The sequence below is a fragment of the Stenella coeruleoalba genome, assembly GCF_951394435.1.
Source record: "Stenella coeruleoalba genome assembly, chromosome: 14".
In the NCBI taxonomy this organism is placed as follows: domain Eukaryota; kingdom Metazoa; phylum Chordata; class Mammalia; order Artiodactyla; family Delphinidae; genus Stenella; species Stenella coeruleoalba.
The window spans coordinates 4892130-4913373 of NC_137160.1; the positions used below are offsets into that span (position 1 = coordinate 4892130).

At 45.6% G+C, this 21244-nt stretch overlaps 1 protein-coding gene across 6 annotated transcripts in view; it reads left to right on the top strand.

The window, feature by feature from the left end:
- The window catches only part of CYB5A (cytochrome b5 type A), a 45414-nt gene extending 25661 nt beyond the window's left edge, over positions 1-19753 (top strand). For 2 of the 6 annotated variants that reach the window (XR_013831416.1, XR_013831419.1), the window contains exons 5-7: positions 15136-15385; positions 17722-17851; positions 19445-19753. Coding sequence is in view for 2 of the 6 variants with exons in the window: in XM_079943411.1 (XP_079799537.1) it covers positions 15136-15280 (145 nt within the window). In the remaining 4 variants the exon portion in view is untranslated. Of the gene's footprint in view, positions 1-466; positions 2174-11009; positions 11193-15135; positions 15518-17721; positions 17852-19444 lie in introns of those variants that run through there. The other 4 variants (XR_013831417.1, XR_013831418.1, XM_079943411.1 and 1 more) reach the window with 4 other exon arrangements.
- The last annotated feature ends 1491 nt before the right edge of the window (positions 19754-21244 follow it).

Sequence of the window (21244 nt, forward strand, 5' to 3'; positions counted from 1 at the left end):
CGGCTCTCTTGAAATGAGAACCTTGGTCTTCTGGTTCTCAGTTCAGTGCCATTTTCAATTCTTCACTTACGGATGTAACTAGAATAAAACCTGCTAGGAATATTCACTTTCGTGAACTTGTGATATGTAACCCAGAGTTGGTGTCTTTTTGATAAGTCACTAGTTCTAGGTGGCATCTGTCGGGGGAGTGATTCATAGCTCTTTGTGTAAGTACATAGAAACAGATCTAAATGGAACCGGGAGGACTTTAGTTTTCTTATAAGGCTGGAAGGACAGACCAGTTGCCAGTATACCAGGACATGTGTTGTACTCACTGCACTTTCAGCAATTCAGTTACCTTTTCATCCAAAAAAGTTGGAGAGGTAATAAAAACATGCCATGGTGACTTTCATGGTAGAGAGAAGGAGCACAGTTTTGAGTGCCCTCCTTTGAACACCATGCAAGCATCACTGCTGTTTCTTTCCAGCTGGTGGACCAATTGGGTGATCCCAGCCATCTCAGCACTGGTTGTAGCCCTGATGTATCACTTCTACACATCGGAACACTAAACACGTTCTCAGAAGCCAATGGAAGAAAAGACTGCTTTGGTCTGGGGAGAAAGAAGCCACCGTTAACTGCTTCAACTGACAGAACCCTGCACCTGAAAATGATTTGAATACACCTGTTTTCCTTTCCTCCTGCATTAGACACAAAACAAACGAAAAGAACTGTCCTTTCTGCTCCTGAGCGTTTAGAGCGTGCCTTTTTATCCATCAGCTTTGTTTTGATGTTCCACCACTATGTCATTTGCTTATTGTGGGCACAATCCTTTAAAACATACCACCATGTTTGGCTGTCTGTTTGATATGTAATTGTCTTTAATGTTTGGAATCTGATTATTTGGCGGTCATTTAATTTGCTAATCTTTCAGATCCAAGTTGTCTGTCTGATGTGAGCAGGGATGTCCTTGGTTCTCTTCTTGTGCTGCTTCATCTAATTGAATAATCAGGTATTGAATGTTTCCAATGTAGTTTTTTTTTAAAGGAAATTAAGGAAGGCCCAGAAATAACAGCTTAAAGATTTCTAATAATTGTTCCACTTGAACAATCATATAGATGATAAAAAGAGAAAGTGGCCTGCAAGACCTAGAAAAGATACTCCATCTTTTCTTTGATTAAAAACACCAGCAACATCAACAAAAGACTGTGAACCATGAGAGAACATTACCACCGTCCATTCTCTCAGCTTAAACATGTCATTCCGAAGAGATTCTCAGCTATACAGGTTCTCAGGTTTTACAGACTCCTCCTGCAGAGGTGAAAACTGTTTACGTGCTCCTGTAAAGAAATGTTGATTCCCTAATTTGTAAAAACACACATGTGAAAGAGATTGTGGGACATTTGGAATCTGATTTTTGAAGAAATTTAGCTCTGGTGATGGGCCATGAAGAACTCTGGTGTGGACTGATTGAGTGGACTGATTCAGTCATCCCGTCTTTGTTTATTATTCTCTGCCCAGTGCTTTTTTCTTTAAATGTCGAAACTTGAGAGCTGAATTTACAGACTCGAGGTACTTTGTAGTTAGCAATGATTGTCCATTGGCCTGCTCGCCGACTGACGAGCCATGGAGTTCTTCAGAAATAACTAAACACATTGGAAAGGAATTTGTTTAAATTACAGAGCATAGATTTTTATAATCAATGACATGTATTACCCTCTGCCTTTTTTGTCACTGGAAGTTAGAGCGAATGTAGGAGGGCAGTGGGGCAGCTGTCTCTATCACATGGGAAAATACCTTGCAGAGGAATCCTTTGTTTAGATTTTAATAAACATAAGCCTGGAACAAAATCATGCCTCTTGTAATGGACTTGAAGTGCCCGACACATCCCTCTGCGTTTTGATACATCGACAGACGAGTCAGCAGGCTCTGCTGTAACATGCTGTCGTGACTGTGTAATCATGGATAGGTCAGTAGCTAAATAAAAATGACTGTGGAACCTTCACTCTGCTTTTTGGTGCTACCGTATCAAGGATATCCATGTCGAGTTTCCACGGTTCTACCTCTAAGATAGGAGAGCAGTCGGTTCACTGCTCCAGGCGTGGTTTTCAGCATCATTATGAAGGGTGTGTCTGGAAATAAACAGTATAACCAAAGGGATTAAGGCAAGAAATTAGTGCCCTGGTGAGCATTTCTGCATCTGCCCTCTCCCACTCCCCCACCCCACCGCGCCATAGATAGGGGCTCTGCAGGTTCCTGTGAAGCTTGGAATGAAATGACCACCAAGCTTGCACTCCTCTGCCTGGCCCACACGTGCAGTGAATGTTTGCATGTCCCCCATCTGGATCTCTTAGAGAAGAGCTTGCTTTAAATTTGGATGAGATACTTGGTGTGTGAAATTTGAACAAAGCAAATCATACAATAATTGCGATATTTACAGTTAAAAGCCATGTCCTGTCTGTGTGCAGAAATCTCTGTGAGTCTGGGTCGGCCCAGCCTCCAGACTCCTTTCTGCTCTTCTCTGGCTGCATGTGTGTTCACTGTCACCTTATCTGGAGGCCCAGTTTGGTTTGGCTCCAGATCAGGGTGGGGAGCTCTGGTACTTGGGATAGTCCAGCATTGCTCTCAGGGACCAGGGTCCACTCCTGTGCCATCGGCATTAGCAAAGACAAGCTTTCATATTGTCCCTGCTCTCAGCGGGCCTTACGAAGTTCCTGGGAGGAGCAGGCATGGAAGAGAAGGCATAATGGTGGGGATCGTGCTGGACTTCTATGTCTGCTGTGTCCAGCTGCTCAAAGGCTGGGCAGGCTGGGGGAGGGCCAACAGGAGAGGAAGATGTTTATGCAGGAAGCTTGGCGTCAGCCTCAGAAACAGTAGAAAAAGATAACAAGGGATTCCCGTAGTGAGTGGGGGAGGGGGTTCATCTGGAGGCACATTTTGTAAAAGATCAACAGATGTTTGAGAATTTCATTGATCACGAAATCATTATGTAAGTTCTAAAACTAAATCACAGTCTTACATGTTTTTTGACTGTCAAATGTGAACATTTCCATCAAGATAGAAAATGAAGCCCAAGTTGTAGGTGGGAATGATGCACCTGTCAGGGAAAGTCCTAAAAAATGGAGAAATAGGTAACCCTTGTATTCCTGCTTCTCTCTACTGTTCCCTCATGCCCGGGTATCTCTACCTAGTCACTCCTTTTTCCTACTAAGGCAGATGACGCAAAGAATCCCATAAGTCATGAAATTCTCTATGAACCAAACAAAGCCCATGTGAAGTTTGGAAGTAGAATTTCTTAAATAAAGGCTCGTTGTTTTAAGGAGGGTGGGTGGGCAGCTGGTCTTTCTGATCTCACGGGTGGTCTCTCCACATCTGGTAGTATTTGGCATCTTCTCGAGGACCAAGCTGAAGTTGACTCAAGGTTTCAGGTTGGCCTTGAAACAGTTATACTTCCAGGGGTGCGGCTGTGGGTTGACTCCACCTTCATCATTCCCTTTAAAGAAGAAAGAAGCAAGTGAAACAAATATGCTTGTGTCTGCAGCGTAGGTCCTCCACAAAAACGATGCAAAAGGTGCAATTGCAAAAATTTTACCTTCAATCCAAATTAATTTAAGAAACCATTAAAATGACATGTTGTCATTTTTAGATAAGAAAATTCTGTTTGTTTTAACATTCTTGGAGCCATGGGGGAATTCTAGAAATAACTGAACAATTAGAAGTTCTGGTAGAAAGAATTTACCCGATACTTTTAAGTAACATTTATCTTGTGGTGAACATTCAACAACTTTGAAAACTCTTGTTTCATTGTCCTAATATTTTATTGATAAACTGAATTTATTTCACCTTTATGATTATGCTTGTCATGTCAATAGCTCTTCAGGAAGAAGTCATTTGAGAATTATCAGATGGAAATATTTAATACATAAGTAATTGCATTACTTTCACATTCGTTTTCTCAGTTAACCAGTTCAGGAACAACAAAAGATTCATAATTATCTTGGAAGAAAACATAGGCATAGTTCTTTATGATTTTGGAGTAGGCAATGGTTTCTTAGATAATGATACCAGAAGCACGAACTACAAAAGAAGAAATAGATAAACTGAACTTCTTCCAAATTAACAACTTCTGTGTTTTAAAGGACCCCATCAAGCAAGTGAAAAGACAACACACACAATGGGAGAAAATATTTGCATATCATATTTAATGAGGAACTTTTAAAGAACTCTTACAACTCAATAAAAAATAACCCATTTGAAAAATTGGCAAAAGATCTGATTGTACACTTCTCCAAAGAAGATGTTCAAAGCCAATGAGCACATAAATGATGTCCAACAGCATTAGTCATTAGGAAATGAAAGTCAAAACCACAATGAGATAGCACTTCACACCCAGTAAGAAGGCCATAATACAAAAATCTGGTGATAGCAAGCATTGACAAAGATGTGGAGAGATTGGAACCCTTGTGTATTGCTGGTGGGAATGTAAAATGGTACAGCCACTGTGGAAAACATCATGGCAGTTCCTTAAAAAACATTCCTATGATAAACCATAATGGAAAAGAGTATTTTTAAAATGTATATGTATAACTGAATCACTTTGCTGTACAGCAGAAATTAACACACCATTGTTAATCAACTATACTTCAATGAAAAAAAAAGTTAAACATAGAGTTACCTATGACCCCAAAATTCGATATGCTCAAGAAAATTGAAAACAGGTACTGATAAAAAAACCTGTGCATGAATGTTCACAGCAGCAGCATTCATAATAGCCAAAAGGTGGAAACAGCCCAAGTTTGTTCATCAACAGATGAATGGATAAAAGATGTGTTATATTCACGCAGTGTTGAATTATTTGAGAACAAAAAGTACTATGTGTGATACAACGTGGATGAACCTTGGAAACGTATGCAAAGTGAAAGTGTTACCGAACCCAGGTCCAGTTGCTCAAGGCTCAGAAGCCAATTCTTGAGAGACAAGTATTGGTAGGAAAGGAAAGTTTGCTTTATTTCGGAGGCCGGCATCCCGGGGAGAGGGTGGACTCCTGTTGGAGAACCAACTCCGGATGGCTGCTCAGGGCACAGGGGCTTTTAAAGGGGAGTTTCAGGGGGAGGGAGGGAGCAGAACAGCACAGTCTGTTCCGACAGTCATCTTGAAACCAGTAATGTGGTGGTCTGGTCAGCATCACCTTGGTTGTTTTAAGTGCAGTTAATTTTTAGTTCCAGGGTTTGTTCCTATTTCTTTGAGGCCAGTTCTCGTAACTGTGGCAGCTTATGTCATGGCTTCAGTTTGGTCATCATGTAGTCATCCTCCCCCTGGTGGGGGGCTTCAATATCTGCAAAACAGCTCACAGGAGATGGCTCAGAATATTATCCGCAGCCCTTAAGGAGGAACTAAAGGTCCTTGACTGTGCTTAATGATTAGACTATTATTGTCTGGTCTCCTTTCACTGTTTTCCTTTGTTTCTGCATTTTCTCACTTCTCTGATTAACCTTATTCTTTGGCTAAAGTTTTTCCACAGACAAAAGGCAGGCTGAGGACATGGTCGGGGGACAAGGACCATAGGGTCCTGCTCTGTTTCGAAAGCAGTCCCAAAAGGCCACATATCGTATGATTCCATTTATATGAAATGCTCAGAGTAGGCAGTGGTTGCCTGGGGTTGGGGAGAAATGGGGAGTGACTGCTAATGTGTATGGGGTTTCTTTTGGTGGTGATGAAAATGTTCTAAAATTGATATGGTGGTGGTTGCCCATATCCGTGAATGTACTAAAAAACATTGAATTGTATAATTTAAAATGGGCGACCTTGTATGGTGTGGGATTATAATATAGTTCAATAAAGCAGTTATTTAAAAAATTCAGCACAAAGTAAACATCCCCTACCCCCAAGAAATTGGTCTTCTCCTGTGTTCGTTGTCTTAGAAGCATCTGCCCAGTTCATGCCAGCAGCTGGAGTTCCTCACATCCCACCCACCCACAGCATCACTTCCTGAAGTCAGCACTCTGTTAAAAGTGGCCTCCTGTAAGATGTGGGATGTGAAGCTAGAGAAGGGACTCTTGCTTTTTTACTTTATATTTTGTCCTCATATATTATTTGAATGAAAATGTTTGACTTTTGCAATTAAAAATAAGAAATAGCTCTAATGGTCTGTCTACTCTCTACCCAAATCCATCTCCCTTCTCCACCTGCAGTGTCACTGCCTTAGTTCAAGCCTTCAGCTCTTCTAAATTTTTGCTACAAATCCTCCCTGGCTTTTCCCATCTGGATCTGTTATTTCTATTCCATGATGTATCTTTTAAAGCTTGTCCAATTCCTGGGACATAGGAGGTGTCTATTTGTTAACTGAATAACTAAAAAATGACTGATGTCCCTTAGCTGGTCTCCCACCTCACATCTCTATTTCTAATCTCTTATTCCCATTATCGGATTATTTTTACTGAGACACCACTTTGATATCACTCTTGCCCAAAAGCCTTGGCGATAGCACCAAGTCCAAGGCGGTGCTGAAGGCACTTGGCAAACTGCTCCTCAGCCTGGAAGGATATTGAGCTTTAAGAACTCCAGTTTTGTATATTGGAATACAGGTGCGTTTAGACTCTAGTAGTTTCTCAGAAGTGGCAAGAGGCGGAGAAAGACGTTATCTGACAAGCCCCTGATATTAGCATGTCAGATCCTGTTAGCTGGTGAGGCTAGGTTAGTACCTAGACCTTGGAGCCTGTCCAAAAATGGAGGGCGAGGGAGGGTGGAAGGTTATCAGTTGCAAACAGGAAGGAGGGCAAGGCTGGTTACACACCCAGAGGTCAGGAAAGTTCTAGGCTCTTGGAGCTGAGTCTGATTAACTTCTGCTAGTTACTCTTTATCTCTGCCGAGCTGCAGTATCTCATGACTTCAGCAAACCTGCCCCAGACCTGAGCCTGTAGACTCTTCCAAGCTGGTGAAGTTTACTTGGCAGTGAGCCCAGTCCCTAAAAGCCTTCGTTTTAACTAAAACCTATAGGCTTTAGGGGCCCCAAGGGGCACTCTCCTCCTGGGAACATAGTGATTATTTCAGCGTTCAAGACTTACCACTGAGGCCAACAGTAACTAGAGAAAGCATATTTCTCTTTCCTCTTGGTGTGAGCTTGGTCACTGATTTGCCCCGAGACACTGAAGCACTAACTAACTCATAGGAGAATCCCCAGCAGATACAGCTAGGAGCATCTCTCAATGTTTTTGGCTAAAGTTTTCATATATTAGAACAAAATCCTTTCAGGGAAATCATGGGGTTGATCATTGCCTTTATCTCCAGTGCTCTTCACTGCTTGTTATTTTTCAGAATCATCTCTCCTGGGCATTATGCCCCTCCTTGGTTGGTTCTCTACTTTTCAAGTTCAAACTGGATTCCATAACCCTTTCATTTCTCTTCTCATGAACCTGTTCCCTCCAGAGCCAATGTGTGGCCCTTTTCACCTGTGCCCCTATTCTGTTTAAAGCTCTCGCCCGCTGAGGGATTACAGAGGACCTATTCTTCCTCAGTTTGCTGAGTCACGCCAGGGGAAAAACACAACAGCTCTGATGCATTACATCTTTATAAAAATTAATTCCATAATGCTCATAGGATTTCCTTTCTTCCCTTTATGATTTTGGGTTGCCTGTCTCCTCTTCCTATTTTTAGAATGTAGTCGAAGCCCCTTTAACTGTATGGTTAGATGGTTGATTACTCAAAGTCGGGTAAAGTGGAACATCATCATTTTTTTTTAAGTTCATTCAAATGTTCATTCTCTTGTCCAGTGCTTTTGTTTGAGAACAGGTCCATTACATTCAATTAAATATTGTCATTGCAATTATAGATACAGCTACGATAAGCAGACCGGGAACTAACGCAACTGATAAACCTACATTTAACTAGTTAGAGTTGAGATGTGCAGGCACTCAGGAAGGCAGACTCAGTTGAGCGTATCAGTGTGTCATGGGCATTGGTTAAGTATTTCAAAGGATGAGGAAAGAGACAATCTGGTGACTAGATTCCGTAGAGATAGGCTGATAGAGCTCCTACTGTAATTTATACTGCTAAATCTAGCCTATTGATGCTCACCCATCTCAAGCTCAAATTGTAAATTTTCATTTATAACGTGTGTTGGTGTCATGTGCATTCTCATAATCAACTGCCGTCCTGTGACAGCAGTAGTTATCTGTCAGTGGGAGAAACCCAAAGGAAAGAGCTTTCTAGTAACTTCTGGCCCAGCTGAATAGCAATTAGGCTTAAATGAGTGGCACTTGAAGTTTGGGGCAGCTGATTTCAACTTTAAAAAGCAGCTCCAGCGGTTGTTAAACTCCCAGAAATTACATGAAATGTCCTGTTCGTGTGCATGTTTTTCTGAGAAGGGTATTAGTAAGTTTTCTTAAATTCTTAAGGGGTCTGTTATTCCCCAAGGATCAAGGGCCACTCGTTACATAAGTGTAAGAATGAAGGAGAAAGTGTTCGTCTTCACTTCAAAACTGTTGCCTAAAATCCTCCCCCAACTATGCATTGAGCTCTTGTTATGAGCCAGAACCCTCTGGGCCTGGGGACCCAGCCCTGACCAGGACGCCACAGTCCCCGCCGTCTGGAAGCTTCATTCTGGTGGGAGGCGTGCAAATAACGGGTAAATAAAGACACATGCGTGGAACATCAGTGAAAAGTATTATGAAAAGAGTAAAGCAGGCCCGCTAAACGGAAGAGGAGTGTGATTTTAATTAGGTGATTAGGAAATCCTCTGTGAATTGGAGACATCTGGGTGGAGACCTGAAAGAAGTGAGGGAATGAGCCATGCAAATTTCTCACAAAAAGCATCCCCAAAATCAGGGATAGCAAGTGCAAAGGCCCTGAGGCAGCAGGGTGCCTGACATTTGAAGAAGAACGAGGAGGCCAGCCTGGCTTCAACACACATGATCTGATTTACGTTTAGAAGGATCCATCTGGAGATTATATGGGTGGCCAAGAGCAGGTGCCTAAGCCTAGGAGTAAATATATGTATTTATGAATACATTTTTATGTATTTAAATTTTTCAAAATGGGAATTTTAAAATTATAGTATTTTATATATAGTAATAGAAAAATGAAACGACATATAAATCAGAAATCTATAAAAAGAAAATTTTAATTGATGGCCACCTGAACATACCTGTGATTAGCATTTCAATATACATATTCTTCCAGAATTATTTCTCACATTCCTTTAGATAAGTGGAATCACAGTGGAAAGATTTTTTTCACTCAATAGTAAATTGCAGAACTCTGTCCGTATCAAAAAGCAAAAGGCTTCCTCATTATTTTTTTTCCTTTTGTCTTCTGTCTTCCTTCTAGCCACTTTTTTGTCTTCCTTATTATTGAATGTGATCCATTTTGTACTATTATTATTTTTATTGTGGTAAAATATACATGTATTAATTTTTAAGGGAAATTAGCAAGGCCTGCACCCTGGCTTCTCAAGGCGTGTTCTGTGGACCAGCAACAGCGCAGCATCAATGAGTTTGTTAAATGCAGAATCTCGAGCCCCACCTGAAAGATGGAGAGGCACTGGCCTCAGTGGGGTTGACCAGGAGGCCTGCAGAGGAATAGCCCTCCCCCGCCACCTGAATGGAGTCCTCCCTAAGGCCCTATCTTGTGCCGTCTGCTCTTCTCTATTCATGCTGCTCAGAGGAAGTCAACTGTTGTTATGACTTAAGAATAATCTTATGACGCTATACTTTCATACTGAATCTCTTACCAGAGACCATCATCCATCTCTAGCATATTGAGAAGTTTCCATATGTCAGTTTTTGTAGGAAACCCCAAGGGTACAAAATGATCAAGACATTTGAATAAGTGGGAGGAGTTCCAAGGGGCTGGCTTGGGCATCTGGGTGGTGGCCATGCTCTCCAGTCAGGTTGGAGACACGGGCTGAGCCATCACTACAGATGGTCGCTGAAGCCACTCATTGCTTGGGATCATCTGGGAAGAACATGTGGGGTGAGAAGATGGGACCCGTGTGAGGACAGGGGAGGCCTGGGAGTAGGCCGAGCGGGAGGGAGGCCAGGAGAGGGCAGGACACAGGCGTGCAGAGTGTTCAGCGTCACCAGTGTCCCCCGGCGGTCACGGATAATAGCGGGTGCTGCCCTAACACCTGTGTAGGGTTTGCCACAGGCCAGACACCCTTTGAAGGGTGCTACATTTATGACCTCACCTAAATCCTGTAACACACACAGGAGGTAGAAACCTGCTATATCTCTGGGTTAAAGATGAAGCAACAGAGGCAGAGAGAGAACTCTCCCAAGGTCACCAACATGTGACAAAGCCGGGACCCAACTCCTGCAAGGCTGGCCCTGAGGTCCGTGCTCTGAACCAGTGTGCCAAGACTGAGACTGAAGACTTCCCCTAGAACAGCAACAGAACAGTCGTGGCAGGCCTTGTGGAGAGCAGCTCCCTGGAGAAGAAGGGGTGGGAGCGGGTCACAGATGGAAGGGAGAGACTGCTTGTCCAGAAACTTGGCTGTGAGAGGACAGGGAGGGGTATTAGCTGGAGGGGCTGGGCAGGGGGTGGGGGGCTTTTTGCTTTATTTTAACTTAGAAGTGGGAGATATGAACACATGTTTAAATGCCGGGAGCTGTGTATAGGCAGAGGTTGAGAAAAGGGCTGACTGGTGACCACAGGTCCCTGGGCGAGCTCAGCCCTGGAGGAGGGCTTTCCACTGTGAAAGGGCCAAGGAGGCCAGGATGGGAGATAGGGAAATTGGAATTTCATGCCTCTTGTCTTCTGTTTTCCTGAAGTCATCTGAGAGACAGAGGGAGGTGGTGGAGGAGAAAAAGGAATAATAATAATGAGGAATATAAGAAATATTTATTTGAGCCAAGCTGAGGACTATAGCCCTGGGGAACACAGTTCAAGTGCTTCTGGTAACACGACCCAGATCTAACTCTTAGGAGACCAGCCTCATCATTCTCAGCGATAGTGCTATGGGTAGGATTGACCCCACTCCTAAATCCAGGGTGAACCCAGATTTGCTTGAGCTAAAAAATTCTATCTCTTGGCCATAGTGGGAAGATATGTTGCTCTGTCAGAACCAAGGAGGCAGAAGAGCTGTTTGCTAGTGTTCACGGGAAAGTGAAACACCTTCCCTCCTCCATGTGTGCTGTCAGAAGAGACCATCTCTCCTTTCCTGGATGATAGGGTGTAAAGATGTATGTCATGGACTGCCGCAACCACTTTGGCATCATGAGGTATTTTGGGTCCTACTGGGGTGGGGACTCATGAGGTCTGGGGATGAGCCTGTCCTCGTGAAAGGCAGATTGGAAGGACTGGGGAAATCTGAGTTCTTGGAGACACTGACCAAGCTGCTGGATCATGCCTCTCTTCCGGATCATGGGGCATGTTTTCGCATCAGAAGCCTCTAGTACTGCTGATAAATTTACAAATGTTGACTTATAAGAATGGCAGTTTCTTTTGGTTCAACATGCGAGTCAACATTCATAAACCCCCTTGACCGTCTAAGTCAGTTTGAGGTGAGTTGTTGCTAAGACAAGCTGGAACTCAGAACCATGGCCAGAGAAGGAGAAGCTCACCCCTAAACCCCGGTGCTGACTGCTCCAGGACGTCCCTGTGGTGCCGTTGCTGCCACCGGCTCCTGTTGCCGCTCACACCTGGCCAGTACAAGAGATGCGTCAGTTTGCTGCTGTAGCAGCGATGGCCACGGCTGCTCTGATGATGCCCGAGGGACACAGATGTGGGGCGGGCTTGGCTTAACCGACCCCAGGTTTCCATGAGCCCCAGCCCGGGAGGATTATGGTTTGGAGCAAATCCCAGCTCAGCGCAGCCAGTCAGAGTGAGTTCACGCACAGGAGTCCCCCTGCGTCTGGGGAATGTCCGCAGGCTCAGAGGGTGAGGAGGACAGACACCTCTCTTTGAGAGTCACAGGCTCTGCTGTGAATGTTCCCTCCTCTTAAACATCAGTGTGGCTGAAACAAGTTCCTTCCGTAAATGTGTTGAGGATGGACGGTGGGACCTCCAGGCGCCCGCAGATGTCTGAATTTTTAACTCAGAGTGAATATTTGGGACTAGCCAGAAGGGATTTTGGTGTGGCGAGGTAGGTCGGACCGATGCCAGTTTTGCGGGCCGGAGGAATTTTTTCTAGGTTAGAATATGCACGCTTTCGGCAGTGGATTTTTCCTGCCCGCGGTGCTCAATAAGCTTCTGGCTTCACTTGAAACCATAGTTCATTAGTATCAACCCAACATGTTTTATCAGGTAGCAGTCATTTGCTTATGTGAGGGAAGAGGAATCCTAAGTCAGTGTTTGCATACACGCTCTTCCTCCATAAGATGTCTGTTTGACTCACTTCTCCTGACGGAGACAGCAGGAGCCTGGGCAGGTAGGGCCACCCTGCTGGGAGCTGTGCCCTGGGCCTCTTCACCTCCTGCCCCCCTGCCCCTTGCTGGGATAGGAGCTGGTCTCCAGGAGGGACAGCGCTTGCTTCATAAGCCAAAGAAGGCAAATCATTGGCTTTTCTTAGTCCAGCAAAGGTTAGTGGAGGCCTCTAGCACTTCTTGCTTTCCCACTCATCAAAGAGTAACTTGAGCACAACGATGTGGTGAAACACGTTGCTGACAAAGCCTCAGAGCCCAAACCTTTCAAATCAAAGGTTCTTTGATTTCGTGGTTTCATGGTTCTTTTCTCAAGTCAGGGAGGTTTAATTAGCTCTGTTTATTAGTCGAAGATGGTTGCCTTGCTGTCGATGACATCAGTTTGTCTGTTTCCAAACTCTTTCTCAAAAAAAAAAAGTGCACATGCCCCTTACTGAGCCAAAACCCACAGGGGACAGCTTAACTTGTTGGTACACATACTGTTAGGCAATCTCTTGCATTGCCAAGGCTGACGATCGGGGGACTATTAAAACCCATCCACCTTGGGACTTCCCTGGTGGTCCAGTGGTAGAGAATCCGCCCTCCACTGCAGGGGACGCGAGTTCAGTCCCTTGTCAGGGAACTACAATCCCATGTGCCACAGAGCAACTAAGCCCACACGCCACAACTACTGAGTCCGTGTGCCTCAACTAGAGAGAGAAAACCCATGCACCACAACTAGAGAGAAGCCCACATGCCACAACCTAGAGAGAAGCCCACGTGCCACAACAAAAACATCCTGCATGCCACAACGAAGACCGGATGCAGCCAAAAATTTTTTAAAAAATAAAAAAGTAAAATAAATATATTTTAAAAATCCATCCGGGCTTCCCTGGTGGCGCAGTGGTTGAGAGTCCACCTGCCGATGCAGGGGACGCGGGTTCGTGCCGCTGTCTGGGAAGATCCCACATGCCGCGGAGCGGCTGGGCCCGTGAGCCATGGCCGCTGAGCCTGCACGTCCGGAGCCTGTGTTCCACAATGGGAGAGGCCACAGCAGTGAGAGGCCCGCGTACCGCAAAAAAAAAAAGGAAAAAAAAAAAAATCCATCCACCTTATGCCTAAGGAGTGGAAACAAAGAATTGCACTATTAAAGTGAGTCAGATTCTGAGTATCTCTTAGCAGTCACCTTCCTGACGTGGAGACTGAGTCCTCAGAATCGCAGCACTGTTTGATATTCAGATGAGATGAGCGTTCTCAATTTAATCTCTTCCCCTTAGAGGCTAAAGGCGGAACCAACTCCTTCCTTTGCAGTGCTTTAAGCTGCCTTTGATTGTCCTGTGGGCAGGAGAGAAGAAAAATGATGTATTTAATGCCCAGTGTGCCTGACTTTAAGGGTTGGTCTTAGGTATAGCCAAAGGAGAAAATAATAAACAAGATTTATGTTACATATATAAATGTTATATGTCTTTCTCCCGGCTTCCGGTGGCTTGCTGGCACTCTGGTGTCCTTGGTTTGTGGCATCGTTACCCCGCTCTCTGCCTTCATGTTCACATGGTGTTTTCCTTCCGTGTGTCTGTGTCTTCACAGGCCATCTGATGAGGACACCAGTCATGTTGGATTAGGGCCCACCCTATTCCAGTATGACCTCATCTTGACTAATCACATCTGCAATCACCCTATTTCCAAATAAGCTCACATTGGGAGTTACGACTTCAACATATGAATTTGGGGAGAAACAATTCAACCCCTAACCATGAGTAAACCTAATATTGGGCCAGATTTTCAGGGAAAATGTGACCCAGGGCCCATTTTTTAAAAATTAATTTTTAAAACAGAAAAGTACTGTGCCAGAAATTGGTTACACCTCTCATAAGGGGAAAGAAAAGCAATGGAAATGAAATAGCTACTAGATCCAGGCTGGCATGCCTGTCCTGGGAAAGCGGCGTTGTGACAGCACTCTAGTGCCCCCTCGTGCAGGGGGTGCTGCCCGAAGCCGTCTGGTTGGGACGTCTTCTGTGGAGGAGCGTGTATAGCGCTGTTGAAGGGCAGGTGGTTCTGCAGGTCACCCAGCTCTTTGGGCTCCATCTGGTCCTAGGAGACCTCACAAAACCCAGGTGAGCCGAGAGTAAGGCAGGTAGAAGGTGCAGCATGTGAAACAGACCTCGGCTGCGACGGAGACCACGGCTCCAAAGCGAGCAGGTGTGCCGCCGCGTGTTTTGCAAATTGCAAAGCACCAGGACTTGGCAGTGATAACAAAGGGAAATTATAATAAAGCCGTCACAGCTCAGGCATGCAAACATGGAGTCGGATGGCCACCGAGGATGTGGTCGCAGACACATCGTACACCACTGAGAACCTGAACTGCCTGTGAACTGTACCAAGGACACCACCAGCAGCACCTGCCAGCTGACAGCTTATGGCCTCAAGGCCTCCCCTTGTAACTGTACAACCATTTCAGTCCCCAGCCAACCCTGACTTAAGCACCCCCATTTCTTGCCAGCTCCAATGATACTTCTTGATAAACAACTCAAGTAACCAACTGTAATCTTGTGGTTTTTACCTTTATAAACGCCCCCTTTTGTTAGTCTGACGGAACACAATTCAAGTGCTTCTTGAATCTGTGTATCCAGGGCTGCAGTCCTAACAAACTCCAAATAAACACCTTTTAATTTCACCCCATATTCACCCTTTTAAAACTAAGATTTTGTAATGCCACCTTAATCTGACATAAGATCCCTAGATGATATCACTTATACATACTTCTTTGAAAAGAATCATCATAACATCCTAATCAGGTCTCTGTTTCTAAAATTTTGGTTAACAGAATGGAGCTCAGAATAAAATCCCACACGTCTCTGCTGTTCCGTCTTTTCATCATGGATGGTTTGGGCCACAGGTGGTCTCCCCAGGCTCCGCTGTCCCTTCTCAGCTGGCAACCTCTTCCCTGCTTGGCAGTTCCCTGCAGATGACTCAGCACCCATTGGGAGAAGAGCTTGGCTGAAAGGTGCTGCAAGGCTCACGGGCAGACCCAGGCAAGCCTGTGGACACACCTGCTCTGAGCAGGTGTAGTACAGGTGCGTGTCAAGCAACTCCAATCTCAAGGTCACTAGTAGTCAAATGAATCAGATTTTCAGTCTTTACCTGGGAGGAAGGGGTGTTTGCAATGGATATGATGTTATGTATTTTTGCCTCAAGCTCTGTATTGAGTTCGTGACTGACAAAGTATCAGAAATTACAACTCCTCACCACTGGTGCTCACCTCGCCATTAAATCACTTCTCAAGCCAGCACAGGAGTAGATTAAAACAAACAAGCAAACAAACCTCGTCAAAACTTCCTTTTCACTCCAAAATTTTGACCATGTTGATTTTAGGGCACAGAAGTTGAGTCAAGCCATCTGAAAGAGAAGGTAGGAGAGTGAGTGTATGGGATGGAGCCGGAGCTGGGAGCCAGCAGGGTCAGAGCCGTCTCCAGGGTCAAGTGGCTTCCTCTTTATTTCTGGTGCATTCTGTCTTTTTTTTTTTTGCGGTACGTGGGCCTCTCCCTGTTGTGGCCTCTCCCGTTGCGCAGCACAGGCTCCGGACGCGCAGGCTCAGCGGCCATGGCCGAGCCCTTCTCTTTACTTCTGGTGGCCGATTTGCAGTCTCTAGTACAGATGCTGGGAGGACATTTTTGGCTCTGCTAACTATTGGCTAGAGTCTTCTGCACCCCATGGATGAGCCCTCCTGGGTCGGGGGATCTCCATGGTCCAATGGGTGGCCCTGGTCATAGCGTGCAGCCCTAGTGCTTCCCGGTGACAGTGGTACTTCCTCCTGGGGGATGTTTTGGAAACATGTGGGGCCCTTTTTGTCTTCTAGCAAAACTGCCCTCTAACGTTTATGTATTAAAATATATATTATTATTCGATTACGAACAGCTTTCATTTTATTTTCCCTTTATATTAGATTTAGGTTGTTATGATGATTCTTTTCAAAAGTGTGTATAAGTGATATCGTCTAGGGATCTTATTTCAGATTAAGATGGCATTAGAAAATCTTAGTTTTAAAAGGGTGAATATGGGGTCTGATAGCATTGAGAACCTATAACTCACATGGCTCCTACATATGAATATAAATTATTTGATTCCAAAGAATGATACATCTTTTCTCATGTTTCACATGTTGACCCCTAACTTGGAACAACCTATAGCGTTTTGGGGAGACACTTCCCCCAGAATGTACACTGAAGTAATGAATCTGTTGATACATGCACCACAATGAATACAGGATGGAAGTCACAGGTGTGGAGTCGGGGGTGTGCCCCTTTAAGAGTTCAGCTGAGGAAGCGTCAGCGTGCATTGGGTGCGTTAAAGTTAAGCAGGGTGGTCGAACGCCTTTGGTAGGCACTGCACGCCTGTTTGATTTTTGCTCTGTCTTATCAGTATGGTGTTTATTTGCTCTTGGTTCCTGCTGCGTCATCTAGACCTTTGATACAGTCCTTAGTCACACACGATCATTACCTCCGGTTTGGAGTGGGTGCAATTTGTTGGACTGGGGAATAGCCCAGGAAGCCTCTGGTGCAGAACTCAGTCCCTTTACTACACAGCGTTCTCACACTTGCAGTCCCCAGAGTCTTCTTGCTCATTTCTGCCTGTGCCTGGGGCAATGATTCAACGGAACAATGTACGTCAGTGCCCGGATTGAGAACCATGTCCCCTTATAACGACCTCCGTCCGTGTGCACCAGTGGACAGCCACACACCTAGTCGTCATCCACACGCGGAGGGTTGTTACTCTCCTCCACCTCTTTACCCCAGCTGACGAGGCACTGCGCCTGCAGGAACATCCCTGGCGGTCATCTCACCTTCTCACGAATGCCCCAGACATACCCTTTGGTCATCTTTGTTTTTTCCACATCCCTCCACGGAGCAGAGTTTAAATGTCAAAGTTTAGTCCATGAACACCTGGTCAAGGTGCTGCTTGGGTGAACCGCAAGCTTCCTTTCTGTTGGTCTGAGGTTCAAACCACCCACGATGGCTCTCTAAGCCCCAGGCTACCATGACAGGGCTGCCCTGCCTTGTGTCCCCTGGGCCCCCTGCAGGGATGACGTCCCCACTGAGCCTGCCTCTGAAGTGGGAGGAGGTGGGAGCACAGACATTCCCCCAGGGAATGCAAGTCCTTGGATCGGGTTCCAGCGTTTCTTCTGTGCTGTCTGTGCCTGACGGAAGCAGGCGGCCGTACCTTCCGTTTCCCGACCACTGCGTGCTAAGCATTGGGCACCCATCATTTCACTCCACCCTCACAACAACCCTGCAAGCGCAGCTAGTTTACAGAGAAGGAAACAAAGTCAGCAAAGCTCGGTGACTTGCAGAAGGTTGCTCGGCTCCGAGCGCCCACGCCCTGAGTCTCACCTCTTCGTTCTGGCTTCGCACAGGTGCAGGCTTCTGGTCCCGGCTCTGCTTTCTGCATCCTTTTCGCCTCTGGTGCCTAGCATCCCTATGCTCCTCCCTGGCAAGCTTTCCTCCAGCCTGGCTTCTAGGAGCTCCTACATTTATTCTTTACAGGTAAAGGAATGTTGATGCCCTGGTTTTTAGGATAGCAGCATTGTATAAGACCTCCAGGTATCGGTGGCCTGTAGAACTTCACGTGTCAGTCTGGATAAGGCAGACATATGATTTTAAGTTGTGGGGAGGTTGATAATCTGTACTTTATTTGGAGCTACACCTGTGTGCTTATTTATCTTGGAATCGTATGTGAGAGAGGAACGTTATAGGTTGAATTACGTCTCCCGAAAAAACACATGTTGAAGTCCAAAGCCCTACTACCTGAGGATGTGACTTCATTCAGAAATAGGATGGTTGCAGGTATGATAAGGTGAGGTCTACTGGAGCTGGGTGGACCCTAATCCAATGACTGGTGTCCTTATAAGAAGACAGCCACATGGAGACAGGTGCAGCGGGAGAACGCCTTGTGCTGATGAAGGGAGAGAAAAAGAGGGATGCAGCCAAAGCTCAGGAATGACAAAGGCTGCCGGCAGCCACCGGAAGCTGGGAGAGGCAGGAAGGCTTCTCCCTTCCCTGCCAACACCTTGGTTTTGGACTTCTGGCCTCCAGAGCTGCGGGAGAATCAATTTCTGTTGTTTTAAGCCACCTGGTTTGTGGCCTCTTGTTATGACAGCCCCAGGAGACTAAATCAGGGGAGAAACCGGGATGTGCCCTATTTGAGACGGCTGGTTAGGAGGATCTGAACAGCCCTCATGTTCCCCCATGATAACCGGTCATGCGTCTCTCTGCACCCGTGGGTCTTGGCCTCATAACAAATCCAGATATTTAAACAGACAAAAAAGATTAAAGAAAAGGTGTCAATTAGATAAGAATGAGCATTAAAAGGCAGCTTTAAGGAGTGTTTTGTTTTGTTTGAAAGGCTGTAGAACTAGTATGTTTTTGTTTGTTCGTGCTAAGAATGATGGTAATGCGATGCTGTCTGTAATACGAACCACCAATGGAGAGAGCAGTTTATCAGAAATGCACTCTGGCAGCCACATGGTGGAAGCCTGTGGAAGACTCTCCTTCCACAGCTTTGGAAAAGAGGACTTGGGTTTTCCTGAGATCAATGTGCACCAGTTTGTTGGTGCCCAGCTATCAACTACCTGCGGGGGCCGTCTTCTTTCAGCTGAACCCGTGTCAAATTCCTAGAGGCGTTTTCCTTAGTTAGAAATGCCTCTTTCTTTCTGTCCCTTCCTTTGGACTTTTGTCACCTGCTCAGTGGATCCCAGAAACATACCCTTTCCCTCATACTTCTTATCACCACATCAGCCACTGGGTTTACCACTCACTGGGTCACTGGATAATTTCTCCTGAGCTAAACATTCCTCATATATTAAGAGTTAATTTGACAGCCACGTCCAGGAGGTGGGAAATTCTGTAAGAACCCTGTTTCTTCAACAAGTAAATGGGATTAAGAAAGAGGGAGCACTATTATGGGTTAAAATACTCTTTAAGAGATCCATCACGTTGAATGTATGGGCCTTGTTTGTTTATAATTTAATTTAAACCAAGTATAATAAGACATTGTTGAGATAATTGGAGAAAATTAATCATGGACTGGGTACTATTAGATATTAGATAATGAGATTATTGCTTTTCATTTTGTTGCAGATGATAATGATGTTGTCCTTAACTGTTGGAGATGCATATTGAAGTATGTTTACAATTTGCTTTAAAATCATTTTGCCAAAATGTATGGGGGAGGAAGGGGTGTGGATGAACTAAGAATGGTGGGTGAGGCCACACAGGTTCTTTCACGATTGTGTGTGTTTGAAATTGTTTATAATACCATGGTTTAAAAAGAGGACATGGGGTAGGGCTTCCCTGGTGGCGCAGTGGTTGAGAGTCCGCCTGCCGATGCAGGGGACGCGGGTTCGTGCCCCGGTCCGGGACGATCCCACATGCCGCGGAGCAGCTGGGCCCGTGAGCCATGGCCGTTGAGCCTGCTGTCCGGAGCCTGTGCTCCGCAACAGGAGAGGCCACAGCAGTGAGAGGCCCGCGTACCGAAAAAAAAAAAAAGAGGACATGGGCCACGTGCTCTTTGGTGCTGGCGCTGCCCCAGAGTCTGGGCATCCTGGAATTCATTTCATTGACATGATGGCAGGTGAGGGGTTCAAGGAACTCCCTGTGATTTCCACGAGTATCCCAGAAAGTTCACTGCTCCGTTTTCTAGTTAAAATAACCTGGTGGCTTGCTGTCCAAAGTCACGGGAAAGGTTCAAATCCAGGGACCAGTGCCGGGGATCAGATTTTGAAAGCCCCATCCCCAGTGGGGCTCTCGGTCCCAGTAGTTCCGGCCCAGAGTGGTGCCCTTTTGCACTGGGAGCCCAGTCCTTTATCACAGTGTCCTTATTGATTTTTTCCTCTTAGCCTGAACTCTAGGCCTCTTTGTTCCTGGGAGAGAACGTAGAAAGAACCGTGTTATATAATGCTGGTTCCAATAAGAGCTGACCTTGGAAAGGACACCCCCATGATAGAAATGCACTCATTTGTTCAGTCACTCAAGACATTGTTGAGTGCTGTGTCCACTGAAAGGCCTAGAAGCAAGTACACCTCGGTAGCAATGAACACCTTGTACCCAGACCTTGGTGTCAAATACTGTTTCTCACCCAAAGGAGCCAGGGCTGCTCTAAGAAATGGCCTATTTCAGGGCTAAGACAGTGTAGGTCCATGAGCGTGGGGTACCTTATGCCACAAAATAAGGAGTGATTAAAAAAGAAAAAAAGATGGGGCATGTCGGAAGGACACAGGAGCCAAGTTGATGGGACTCTCATTGGCTAAATCTGGCCCAGTTTCAGCAGCCAAACAAGTACAGTAGTGACTTATTAACTGTTCGAAAAAAACAGAATTCTCGAGTTCATAGTGATAATTAAAGGATAAATAAATGAGAGGGCTTCCCTGGTGGCGCAGTGGTTAAGAACCCGCCTACCAGTGCAGGAGACACGGGTTCGAGCCCTGGTCCGGGAAGATCCCACATGCTGCGGAGCAACTAAGCCCGTGCACCACAACTACTGAGCCTGTGCTCTAGAGCCCGCGAGCCACAGCTACTGAAGCCCGTGCACCTAGAGCCTGTGCTCCGCAACAGGCGAAGCCACTGCAGTGAGAAGCCTGCGCACTGCAACGAAGAGTAGCCCCCGCTCGCCGCAACTAGAGAAAGCCCGCGCAGCAACGAAGGCACAGTGCAGCCAAAAATAAGATAAAAATACAATAAATTAAAAAAATAAGTCAATAAATGGGAGAGAAAGGAGGGTTACAGGAATGCCGAGTGTTGGCTGGTGATGTGTGAGGAGTGCCAGCAATGGGAAATCTTGTGCAGCCGTCACAGTAAAGACGGATTCAGGCAAGAATTACTGATGGATGCTGAGTCTAAGGGGAATATTTTATGAGGACCGGCCTCCGTGTGTCTCCCCAT